Below are 12,050 nucleotides of genomic sequence, written 5' to 3'. Positions count from 1 at the left end.
TACAGGGAGTGTTGTCCACATAAAGACTCTTTATAGTTGATTTCAAAGTTTGGACTCCGTACAGTTGATTGTGGACCAATGGACTCTATATAGGGTGAAGCCAATTGGCTGGACTCTATACAGGGAGTGATGTCCATCTAAACTTTGAGCTCACAAGTTTGGACTCTGTACAGTGGATTTTGGACCAATGGACTCTATATAGGGGTTGGACATCATATAGGGGCTGGACGCTCTACTGAGTCGAACATATATTCTCTGGCAGACCACGACTGCATGTACCAACCGGTCACGGTGTGTGTTTATGATAGTATGTAGGACCCATAGCCGTAAGTGGTTTCAGGGGCTTCAACAAAGGGAAAACACAATCAAGAATGAGACACTTCAATTTCGTTCTTTCATGAACAATGCCAGCAAGAGCATGTGGGGAGAGGGGGGGGGGGGGGGGGAGGGGGGAAGGTCGATATTCCAAAACATGTTGTAGATTGGTACAAATGAATTTATCGTAACGGCGTAGACTGACTGAAAGGGTGAAGAGCCCTGCATGATGATTCTGTGTAGAGTTGGGCATGCATGGATGTGGCGAATGGGATTGTCGGTCTTTTACCTCTTTGTGGTGGGTCTGATCTACTCACCTCCCACAGCTTAGGAGCTGCATCTGCGCCTTGATCCAAGAGGGTGGTGGCGTCCCTGCAGACGCGGACAACTCGGCCTTTGGCCGAGTCTCATGAGAACCGTGAGAAACAATTTGACCACGCATGTAGACCTTATTGTCTTCCAATGTGTCAAGTGATCAACAACTGCTCTTGATAATATCTGTATTTAAGGTGCTTCTGTCTGTTTTTCTTTCCGTCTGCTAGTCCGGTTTTCTTCCTATACACATGCGCCCTTGCATGTGTGTGTGTGTATGTGTGAGTGTGTGCGTATGTGTATGTGTATGTGTGTGCATGTGTATGTGTGTGTGTTTGTGCATGGTCTCATCGCACTAGCGATGGGCGCCCAAGGTCCGAAGTCTGTTTATACGTCTATTTTGTGACTGCGTACGCGCAAGTGTGCCATGTGTGTCCAGTTGCGTACACGTCTCTGTGTCCACATATCTCTTCATGTTCTTATGCATTTTTCCATCTGTATCCCTATCTCTCTGTGGATGGTGACAACATTGATCTCCCATCACTATTACAATTTTGTTTTCAGGTCAATACGTAATCGTCGTCACCACCGTATCGTCTTCTGCCTGAGTACCAGCTTGCTGCTAGCGCTGTTACTGTTCACATTGGGAGTACGTGCAACGGCCAACAGAGCAGCATGCACAGCCATTGCCATGTTGCTGCACTTCCTATTTCTGCTGGCATTTGCGCTGACCTCGTTGGATGCCTTCTTGCTGTACAAACAACTGGTGAATCTGCTAACTGCTGTCAACCAGTCCACTGTGAAAGTAGCGTATGTGGTGACTGCAGGTAAGTCAAATGCATGGCAAGAAATTGGGAACTGTTTTCTGTTTATCACTCTCTTGATAGTTGAGACACATATTTCCAACTCACTGTAAGTCGTAGCACGGTCGAAAAAAAACTCAATCACTTCCAAAAAATCGACGGGTTCGCGTACCGGGCAGGTCAAGAACAAGGAGTCGTACAACTCCCTGGTCAAGAACCACCTTTTCGCTTCGTGGGACGCCACCACCCCATAATCAGTCGTCAGAATCACTTCCAAGCAGAACTTACAGTCTGTTTCAAAAAGATTTGCAATCCTGGTGATCGCCCGGGGAGTTTGCCGTCTTACCGTATGAGCCCTCGAGCGCTGCCTCGAAAAACTCACTGTGAACCCGAAGAAATATTCCGCGCGAATGCATGAAAATGACAACTCACTCACGTCGGTACACGTACGTCTGATTTACAACAAACGAGTTCTTCCTCGTATTGATATGGAGTCAGAGGGGACATGTCGAATGTGTGGTAAATGTTGACGAGCGGGATGGGTCCCAATTCGTTTTGTGCTCAAATAGTTTCTTTGAGCTGTGATGCAATTTACTCTCACCATGTGACGAAAATGACATCGACACAGACTCATTCCCAAGGCTATGATTTGGCAAAGCTATCCGTGTGACTTCGACAACATCTTGAGAAAAGCAGGCGCCTGTGATAGCTGATAGAAGACGGCGTTGACTCCTAAATTCAAATATATTGGCGATCTTGAAATATTAAAATAACTCTCAAAAATAAATCGATGGATCGATGTGCTGGTGTATTTAACAACGCGTAGCTACAGCGCAATGACTTCCGTGTTCACTCACACTGTTTCAGTGTTGTGGGTGTGTTCAGAATCACATGGCGTGATCCAGTCACCAGGGAAATGCCCCCCCCCTTGGTCTTTAGTATGATATGGGGTGGGAATCCGCCCATCGTTTGGATTAAATTTTGTCTTGTAGATCACCAAAACAATGAAAAAACAGTTTGACTCGAAGATAGTTTGGGATTTGAACTCACAACTTCATGGTCAGCAGACAGCATTCATAACCACAAGGCCAAAAAGGAAAGGATAAATCGTGGTTTTTTTATTCAAAAATCGATAATGGTTTCCAGGGCAAATTGTAAACCATGGGAAAGGCCGGAAACCTGGCCGAAATTCTAACTCCTTAACGGCTAGTCCAATTACTCCAAGACCTTCACAGAACAATTTGCCGTGTCCTAACAAGCCATTCTTTGTACTTTGTTGTCCAAATTTCCCTCATCTTCATACTTTTTAAGACCAAAACCTGATTGTAAATCTTTTTGAAATGTACTATAAAACCCGATGTTTCTCTCACACTGTCTAAGACAAACCTGACGTGGATGCCTACTAGAAACAAAGTGGCGGTGGATTTTTTGCTTTTCGGCCTTCTGGAAAGAACGCATTGTCAAACGCGTGACTTCAATTTTAGCTGTGGAACAAAAAATTGCGTCTCACCCCATATGTGCAAGTGCCACACTTTCTTGATCTGGACATGGATTTCCAGTGTTTAACGGTGTAAAAGTGATGTACTGAAGTTGCATTGTATTTGCTGTAAAACGTTATTCTAACATATAAGACTTTAAAAAAGGTTCCTCTCAAAAATATCACCTCAAGTGCACGCATTTTCCAAAGGTTATAGTTGATTTCAATGTGTGTTTTTCTAGGTATGCCACTATTCATTGTTGCCATCTCAGGAGGAATTGGAAGCTTCGACTTGTATGGCAGCGGAATATAGTAAGACGATGATGTGAATTCCTTTAGCGTATCCCTCTCTCGCTTTATGTCTTTCTCTCCCTCCATATCTGTCTCTCTGTCTGTCTTTGTGTCTGGCTGTCTTTATCTCTCTCTCTCAGCATCTCTCTCTGTCTCCCTCTCTCTTTCTTCTAGTGGCACAACTTTGGACTTGCGTATTGTCTATGCTGGGCTTTCCATGCAAGATAAGTCAGATGACACTGGCGATGCAAACCAAAACACATACAAAACCGTGTTGCCAACCGCCCGTATTTGTCCATATTTTTTACGGAAAAACGAAGTTTATCCGCGGTACAGATTTCAATCGAATATCCCGCAAACGTTCACGTGCATGTATAGTCGATTACTAAAACCTTCGTAGCTCCATAGTTCCTTGTTCAAATGCAACAATCGAAGGGTCTACGTTGTAGCAACAAATGCAAGCTGTCCAATGCAATAATCACTGAAGAGATACGATGTCGGACTTCACAGATATTGCGCTCCGTATTCAGGTATTCTTACCACGGAAAATCAAATGTTTGATCGATCTCTTCGCCGTTTTGGGGCGAAATCCCGTTTTGTGTGCTCTTTGAGCGACCGAGCACTTTATAATGATGTAGCCGACTGAGGTTTGAATCGCCTAGAAAAAAGTTGAGCGTTCTGCGATGAAGGAGAGTGGAATGGCGTTGATGGGGCGAATTTGCTTGCATATTAGGCTTAGAGACGATTTTGCTGTGCTACCGCGCCTGATTTGTACCGGCTTCATAATGGAGCTTGGCATCCTAGCGTTGCTCCTGCGAAGCGCTTTCCAACGAGCCCTAAATTGTGCAAATCAAGCAAAGTAGACCAAAGTAATGACCTGGCGAAGTTGAAAATTGTATTCGTAGGCTTCACAAGACGTGAAGCCTGTAGCTGGAAAGGTTGTACAGTATCGTTTTTTTTTCCAAATTTCACTAAATCAGTCAAAAATTTGTCCTGAAGAGAAAAACAACGCCGCAAATCTCTGAAAATTTCTGCCAAATGGCACGGGGCAGTACGCATCGGGGTAGAGGGCACTTGGTAGCACTGTACAATGGTACACACATAACACGCAGTAACACACCACTTAGGATCCTGAACTGTGATGTTTGTTCGTGTTTCTGATTCCTGCAGTTGTTGGATTGCCAACGATACTGTGTTCTACGTAGCGTTCATCGCTCCGATGTGTGTCTGGCTGCTCTCAAATATAGCAGTAATCGTACGAGTAGTAGTCTTGTTGCGCCATCACAGAAGCAGTGCGATAACAGGAAAGGCAAAAGACACGTCCAGTGTGTCGTATCTACTTCGAGTCGTCGTTGCATTGTCAGTTCTGCTAGGAATTTCCTGGCTGTTTGGTGCCCTGGTAGCCGTCTATGATCACCTCGCTCTTCAATTCATCTTTGCCATCACCAACACTCTGCAGGGACTGGGAATCTTTCTACACGTGTCACGTGACGTAGACGTGCGTACCACCTGGCGAGCATCCATTGCATCAGTGCTGCTGCATTTCCCCAGGCTCACAAGCACTTCCCAGCGCTCGACCAACGTAACAGGTAGCGCAGGATCTATACCGAACGCCTCGACCCACCGGCCGGGCAGCAGAAGTGAAAGGAACCCCACCATTGAAAATCCTGCTGCAGAGGGAAGAAACCTGGAGGATCGACAGCTTTCGGAAGAGGATAGGCAGCTGAGTAGTCAGCAATTATCCAGCATCACCAGTCTAACTCCTTTGGTTGGAATTTCTGATACAGGGTCCCTACAAACCACTACATTCCGTCTCAGAAGCACAGGCGAAATGCTGGAACTCTCAGAAACCCAGGAAGAAGGAAGTATGGGTCAGAGAGAAGAAGATGAAGAAGAAGACATTGTGTAACGCTGAGATGATACATTTCCATCACCGATTCTTCTCTGCTACCTCTGTATTCGTGTGTGTGTGTGTATGTGTGTGTGTGGGGGGGGGGGGGTTGTGTACAGAATATTATGTGTAGGTATGTGTGTGTACATGCACACGCGTCCGGGTATACATGTGTGTGTGTGTGTGCATGTGTGCGTATGTGTGTATGCATGTCTATAATTGTGTCTATCTCTGTCTGTTTATGTGTGTGTGTGTGCGCGTGCGTGTGCGTTTGTGTGTGTCTCTCTCTCTATTTATATATATCGCTCTCTCCCCACCCCTTTATCTTTGATTCTGTTCTTTCTGTTTCTCTTTTTTGCGGAGGCTGATGCCCCACAAAAAACCGCGATCCTTCTTACTTCATGTCCGCTTTGCTAGCCTCGGATGACTTTCCTGTGTAACGATTGCTTTCTGTAATGTCGTGTATAAAGGCAGATGCTTACAGCCGTATAAACCGATGTCAGTGCTAGTCTTCTATTCAAGTCAGTCTTCTATTCAAACCACGTATCTCTATGTATGTCAACACTAAACTAGGCTTACGTGCTGACAGTGTATCTTAAACATCAGGCTTGTGTTCTAAAACAAGCTTCTATACAAGACAGGCGGTTATCATGGTTATACAAGACACTACATTATGTAAAAAGTTGTGGACTACCGCAGATGCTGTTAGCTTTGTTTATCCAGTGGAACTCGCCTAGTACGAACATGTACAGTAGAACCTGGTGTAAGCGACCTCTGTGTTTAGCGACCTCTGTGTTTAGCGACCATCTGCTTTTAATGTCGTCTTTCCATGCACGGACAGTTCTATACAGCAACTGCACTGGATACAGCGACCATTTTAATCTGATAAGAAAATCATTAATTTTGAAAGTAAATACCGGCACATATTGTACACTTTCCAGTGTACAACTTTACCCCTACTGAATCTGTCTATCGGCTAGTTCTTTGCGTAAAGAGCACAATCATCAATATAATTATCGCTTTGGTCGAGTGGTTGTGGGCTTGCTTGCGAATCACAAGGTCCCGAGTTCGTGACCCCGTCTGGGAGCAGGAAGCGTGTACTGTGCTAACAAATGCGGTGATGCATGCGTGAACCACTTTACATGCAATGAACTGTGCCGGCACCCATGGTCAACTGGGTAGATCTACTCACTGCTCGGAGTGAGGGTAACATGGATGGAGCTAACAAGGTTCGCAGCCTTGTTGGGCATTGGTTGTGAGAGTTACCAACTCACCCTCACCGCTGCATCTGCCACCTTGGTATACCAGGCATTTGGTGGCCTGACGCCAGCGAAACTTCCTAAGCTGTTTGTGTTCTTCAAAACATTTGAGTCAGAAAGTGGTAACGGGCATGTGTAGTATCCCTGCCCGACCAATACGGAAGCAGTACGGAACTAATACGGAACGACCTTATGTTGTATCTCCGCATATAAGCGTACGGCGCCTGTTACATTGGTGGCAGCGGTGTAGTTTTAAATAAAACAACGTGATTCGACCCCAGACCCCCATGGCTCAACCCGCTGCAGCTCCCTGCGACGAATCAATATGAGAATCATGTTTCTTGCCTTCCTGGGCCTGGCCCTGCTTATTAGCTTGCAGCACAGTCAGGGTGCTAGCGTGGATCACCCTTCCCTCCGCATGGCATCCACTGGAGACTCCGATGGCGATTCCAAGCGACCCGCTACCTACATGTATACTACCGGTGGTGATGGCGACGCTGATGAGGACGACAACAGGCAGTCTGCTGCCCAAGACAAGGAGGGTAGTCCCCAAGACCAGCAGCGTTTGATTTTCGCCTTCACGCAGTCGGAAGCAGGAGCCCACTCTTCACTTGGTACTTCGCCTCCGTAGTGGGATGCAGATTTTCGTCATCACTCTTCCTGGCTAGACCATCACTCTTTGCGTCGCGCAAAGCGATGCTATTGACAATGTGAAGACCACGATTCAAGACGAGGAGGGAGGTCATTTGTCTGACGCCGAGCTAGCCGCTCTGAGTGACCGGCTCAACCAAGATGAAGATAAAACCTGGCTTGCCCTCCGCCGTAGCTCCAGCCGCCGCGGTGGTTACTAACGCTGATTCCAGGTATGGCATTTTCTTTCCTGTCTTCCTTCAGTCTCCCTATTCTCTTCAGTCTTCCTTTATGCGAGTGTGTGAATCCAGTTTAGTTTGGTAGGCGTCTGATCATGGTGAGCCACGGTTTACCTAAGTAACCTGGTGAGAGAAGTGTGTGAGAATCCCCTTTTACACTCCAGGTGTGTACCGGAGTAAGTTCCCAAGATGCAATGCATTTTTTTGAAATTGTGAATTTCCTGGCAGTTTGAGCTCGCGATGTGCAGAAATTTGGCTGTCTTTCACGTCCGGTTTGGAGGACCATTAGAGAGGTTAAGTTACACGTTTTTTGCCCTTTTTCAAAACGTGGTGCAAATCTCACGTTACGTGTAATTTTTAGAGGTTAAGTTACACGTGTGACGTGACGTGAAATTTTGCCTGGCAGGATTCGGGTTAGTTCGCACAAATATCAAATCTTCCAACAAACTCGATAAATCTCGATAAAATTCAGGAAACTCACACAAATTCGGTCGGGATAACCAAGCGAAACTTCCAAAAACTCACGTCATGAACTTACGTGCGGGACAGTCAACTCACGTAAAACACGTCAAATTTTACGTGAGTTTTTTCACTTTTTGACGTAAAAGTTCACGGACGTAAGACTTTTACGTGAAACTTAACCTCTCTAATCTTTCCCTTTTGACCCCGAGAGATCGTGTGAACCTGGTGTGCTTCTACTTTATGATTTGTCATCAGTTCATTTCTTCTGTCTACTCTAAACGTTATCATTTCCGATATAATTTACCATCTTCCGGTTGACGCTGTGTTCGTAACACTTCACTAATTTTTTGAAAATCACGAGGGCGTGATTATCTGTAGGAAGGTAGGGTGTAGTATCCCTGCCCGACCAATACGGAAGGAGTACGGAACTAATACGGAACGACCTTATGTTGTATCTCCGCATATAAGCGTACGGCGCCTGCTGCATAAAAGCAGCTGCGTTTTTCTGTTTTAATTAGATAAGATTAGATAGCAACGAAAGCTAACTCGAAGAAGAAGAAATCAGCCTCTAGGTGAGCACCGGAGAGAAAGTTATTTATTTGCCGCTTCTTCTTTCACTAATAATTATATCTCAGGTGTGTACCTGAGAGAAGTAGAATAAAACTAATTTTTTGTTGATTTCACCGCGCCTACCACTCGGCTACCCATTACACATGTGTGAACTTTATTTAATATTTCTATAATAAGAGGACCTAGGACGCCACCGAGTCTAATTATAACAAGGGATTGAAGCAAACAATAACGAACACAAACATGTACTAACTAATGGGACATGCAATGTTCTAACGCTCGTTTTACGTAAGGTCACAGTTGTCCGTATTATAAACAAGAAAACTCCCCTGGGACGATTTCGTAGAATTTTTTCTCGTTTTCCCACGTGGTGCCACAGCCATTTGGGGCGTTTCACATTGGGGTCTTGCCGAGTGTAAGCAGAATCAACGAGAGAGCTTGGAAGCTCAGGGCCCTACGCTATGCTTTTTTGCCTTGATGACCTAGACAAAAAAAAGCATAGGGATGTTATAAATTCTTTAAAAAAATCCTTTTTTTAGACATAACCTGGGATTCGAACCCGCACTATCGCGCGCCCTGCATGCCTCCCCCGATAAACTACTAATTCTTCCAAGTTGCTTCACGTTATGATCTTGCATTTGAAAGCCCTATTTGAATATGCATTGTGGCCAGCCGTCTTTGATGGTACGGTACGGTACGGGATAGGTACGGGAAAGGTACGATCGTGGGTAAGGCGACACCGTCTACCGCCTTGATAGTAGTAGTAGTAGTAGCAAGAGTCCATAAACACTGTTTATGCACTCTTGGTAGTAGTAGTAGTAGTATTTATTATTTGACTAGGGGAGTCCCAACAGGCATGGCCTTGTTACAGGGAACCCTAGGTGAATCTTTGTGAGGTGAGCAAAAGTACCAGCAGATTGTGCCTGACGACAGTTTGTAGGAAGAGTGTTCCACGGACCTGCAGCCAGAAAAGAAAATGAGCGCAGTCCATACCCAATAGATGTACATGCAGTAGGTAATACTAAGGCAGCTGTATCCTGGCCACGAGATTGATGTCAGCAAAAAGCATAGGGATATTATAAATTTTTCAATTCTCCTACTTTTTTCAGGCATATCCTGGGATTTGAACCCGCACTATCGCCCTTCATGCATTCCCCATACACTTCGCATTCATACCCATTCTTCCAAGTTGCTTCACGTTATGATCTTGCGTTTGAAAGCCCTATTTGAATATTGCGGCCAGCTGTATGTGGCCAGCTGTGTTTGATGGTACGGTACGGTACGGGACAGATACGGGATAGCGCCAGGCGTGACAAACACACAAACAAACAAACACACAAATACCAAATTAAAGCTGTGTGGACCCTGGCTAGCGCCAGACGTTACTGAAGTAACGTCTTCTGCATAGCTACGGGAATTAAAGACGGATTATAGCCGTGATAACAAGAAATTCAGGTGTTGGTAGGATTAGCTGTCTTCAGAGACGAGCAGATCACCACACGCGCCTTATCCCTATAATAACACATGCAAACCGCAGGACATTGAGAGCTCGTACGGACCGGCGACACAGCAATACCCATTGCTGAGACCCATACCAGCATTGGATTTCTCGTCATCGTGGTCAAGGCTGTCGGAGCCATACCCAATGCGGGGAACCGCGGAAGCTACCGTCAAGTTGCACTTCCTCGCTGGCCGAAGTCTAACAAGAACACTTCTCTTCCAGACAGAATTGAGAAATAGCGATGCACAGGTAGCTGGCTTCCTTGCCAAACCTCGTATCCTCAACACTTATAACCACGTGTTCCAACTACGCTTTCTCTTCCAGGAAGACTTGAACAATGGCGGGGTTGCTGACTTCCTTGCCAAGCCTCGCGTCCTCACCACTGAGAACAACTTGTTACTACCACCTGTTAGTAAGGCTTCTCAGAAGACGTTCCGTTACTCGTCCACTCGAACTAAAAAGCAGTACTACTGAAGGGCATAATTACGGCTTATTCGTGCTGTGTGCACCAGTTACATCCTTTTACGTTAAACAGGTAGATCTACACATCATAAAACCAGGTAAGTAAGTTGTACTCGCTAGTGCAAGAGACCAGCATGACCCATCTGACAGTGTACTGTCAAACCTGCAGCTTCTAATAATCACTGACATAAGACAGTCTGTTTGATATTGCATGGACGTCGTAACGCTAAATGGAAGACGAGAACTACTATGTGGCTCACGGCCGGAGACAAACAGATGGTGATCAATGGCAAATGCACGGTCAATGGTCAATGGGCAGAATTCATGTTCATGAGACATAAGACATTGCGTACTACGTAAGAGCTGATGAAAAATATTAAAGACCGTGCTGCTCCCGAAATATTGTGTATAAGTAAAATGTTTCTGTGGAGATAAGAATGATATCAACGCAATGGAACAATATTATTATAAGATTTGAACGTCGTTTTCATAAACACTGAGCAGGCAGGCATAGTGGGATGGTCTAAGACCATGATTGAGAAACAAAGGGTACCAGGTTCAAGTCCTGCTTGGAAGCGGAAGGATTTTGTCCAGCCGTGCTGCGACCCACAGTTAATTGGGAACTCGTGGCCTGGCACGAGGAAAACATGGATGCAGTGAATGGGATTTTCGGTCTTTGACCACTTGCTGGTGAGCTGATCTACTCACCTCCCACCGCTTTAGGAGCTGCATCTGCGCCTTGATCCTTGAAGGGTGGTGGCGTTCCTACTGATGTGGAAAACCCGGCTTCCAGCCGAGTCTCACGCGAACCGTGAATTTTTTTTTTTTTTTTCATAAACACTGACGAAAAACGTGACATTCTGAGAAAAAAATACGACCAGCAGGGCGATTTCGTGCTCGTTGCTAATTCAAGTGTCACCTAATGAGCGATGATCAGAATAATAGTAATAAAGTTATTAGCCCTTGCTTGTGTGTAAACGGCTAGCTTTAGCGTCGAACGATGCGAATGTAGGAGTACATGTAAGATGAGTTGTGCATTTCGTTTTGTATGAAGGTGAAATTACACACGCTTTGTTTTATTAGACGAGGGGGGGAGAGAGCCAAGGATTAATTTTCAGAAGAAAAGTGGACCAGGGAGCTACATGTTACGCTATACTATCCACTAGCACCACCAGTTACTTGACAAATAGCTCATGCGATAACAGTGCAGGACACTAACCAACGGTACAGACATTCTACACCTAACTGGCAATCAGGCCTAGCACATCTTGACTTTCAGCTCGTGCTTGTCCTGCTTGCGCCCAACTTCTCCTCTTTATGTAATTTCTAACGTTATAACTTAGAACCTTCCAATTTATACGGATGTTGGAGTGCGCATCGCAGATGTGCTAGAGCTGAGCTGATTGCCAGTACAGCTGCTCAGTGTCGTGCAAAGTTATCGCGTGAGTTGATTGTAAAGTAACTAGCGATGTATGTGGATATTGTAGCATAACTTGTAGCTCTTTGACTCTGGTGTACTCTGGTATAGTCATACGTACTGTGAACTTCAAGCACTGACAAATATCTGCACGTATTTGAGTATAATATACTCAAATACGTGCAGAGATTATCTGTGATATTATCAGATGATGCGAGGAATCTTTCAAGTTCATAAACAAAACATCCGTGCATGAGCAAGCTATTCATTCAATCCCTTCGCTGTCACAACAAATAGGAATCACATCCTTGTGACTCAGCTGTTAGTGTTCCTACCAAGACCGTCAGACGGGGTCAGCTGATATCCACTTCTAAATTCACGTATCGCCATACCAGCAACTGCCATGTTCACTGATGCTAGA

The 12,050-nt window shown here is 45.3% G+C and overlaps 1 protein-coding gene across 1 annotated transcript; it reads left to right on the top strand.

Annotated features, from left to right (window-relative positions):
* The first annotated feature begins 1,318 nt into the window (after positions 1–1,318).
* LOC135830745 (adhesion G-protein coupled receptor G2-like) lies at positions 1,319–11,197 on the top strand. Its single transcript, XM_065342965.1, has 6 exons — positions 1,319–1,454; positions 3,180–3,219; positions 4,369–5,103; positions 5,564–5,642; positions 8,232–8,251; positions 11,140–11,197. The coding sequence occupies exons 1-6, from the start codon at positions 1,319–1,321 to the stop codon at positions 11,195–11,197; spliced, it is 1,068 nt and encodes a 355-aa protein (XP_065199037.1).
* Positions 11,198–12,050: the final 853 nt, after the last annotated feature.

This window comes from Sycon ciliatum, unplaced genomic scaffold (genome assembly GCF_964019385.1).
Source record: "Sycon ciliatum unplaced genomic scaffold, ocSycCili1.1 SCAFFOLD_535, whole genome shotgun sequence".
In the NCBI taxonomy this organism is placed as follows: domain Eukaryota; kingdom Metazoa; phylum Porifera; class Calcarea; order Leucosolenida; family Sycettidae; genus Sycon; species Sycon ciliatum.
This window is presented reverse-complemented; position numbering and strand designations above follow the sequence as displayed.

Excerpts from the sequence above, each read along its gene's own strand:
- LOC135830745 (XM_065342965.1), top strand. The coding sequence starts at position 1,319 with ATGTTGCTGCACTTCCTATTTCTGCTGGCATTTGCGCTGACCTCGTTG. Across the intron at positions 1,455-3,179 it reads AGCGTATGTGGTGACTGCAG|GAGGAATTGGAAGCTTCGAC; the intron begins GTAAGTCAAATG and ends TTGCCATCTCAG. Across the intron at positions 5,643-8,231 it reads TTCAAACCACGTATCTCTAT|AAGAAGAAATCAGCCTCTAG; the intron begins GTATGTCAACAC and ends GCTAACTCGAAG.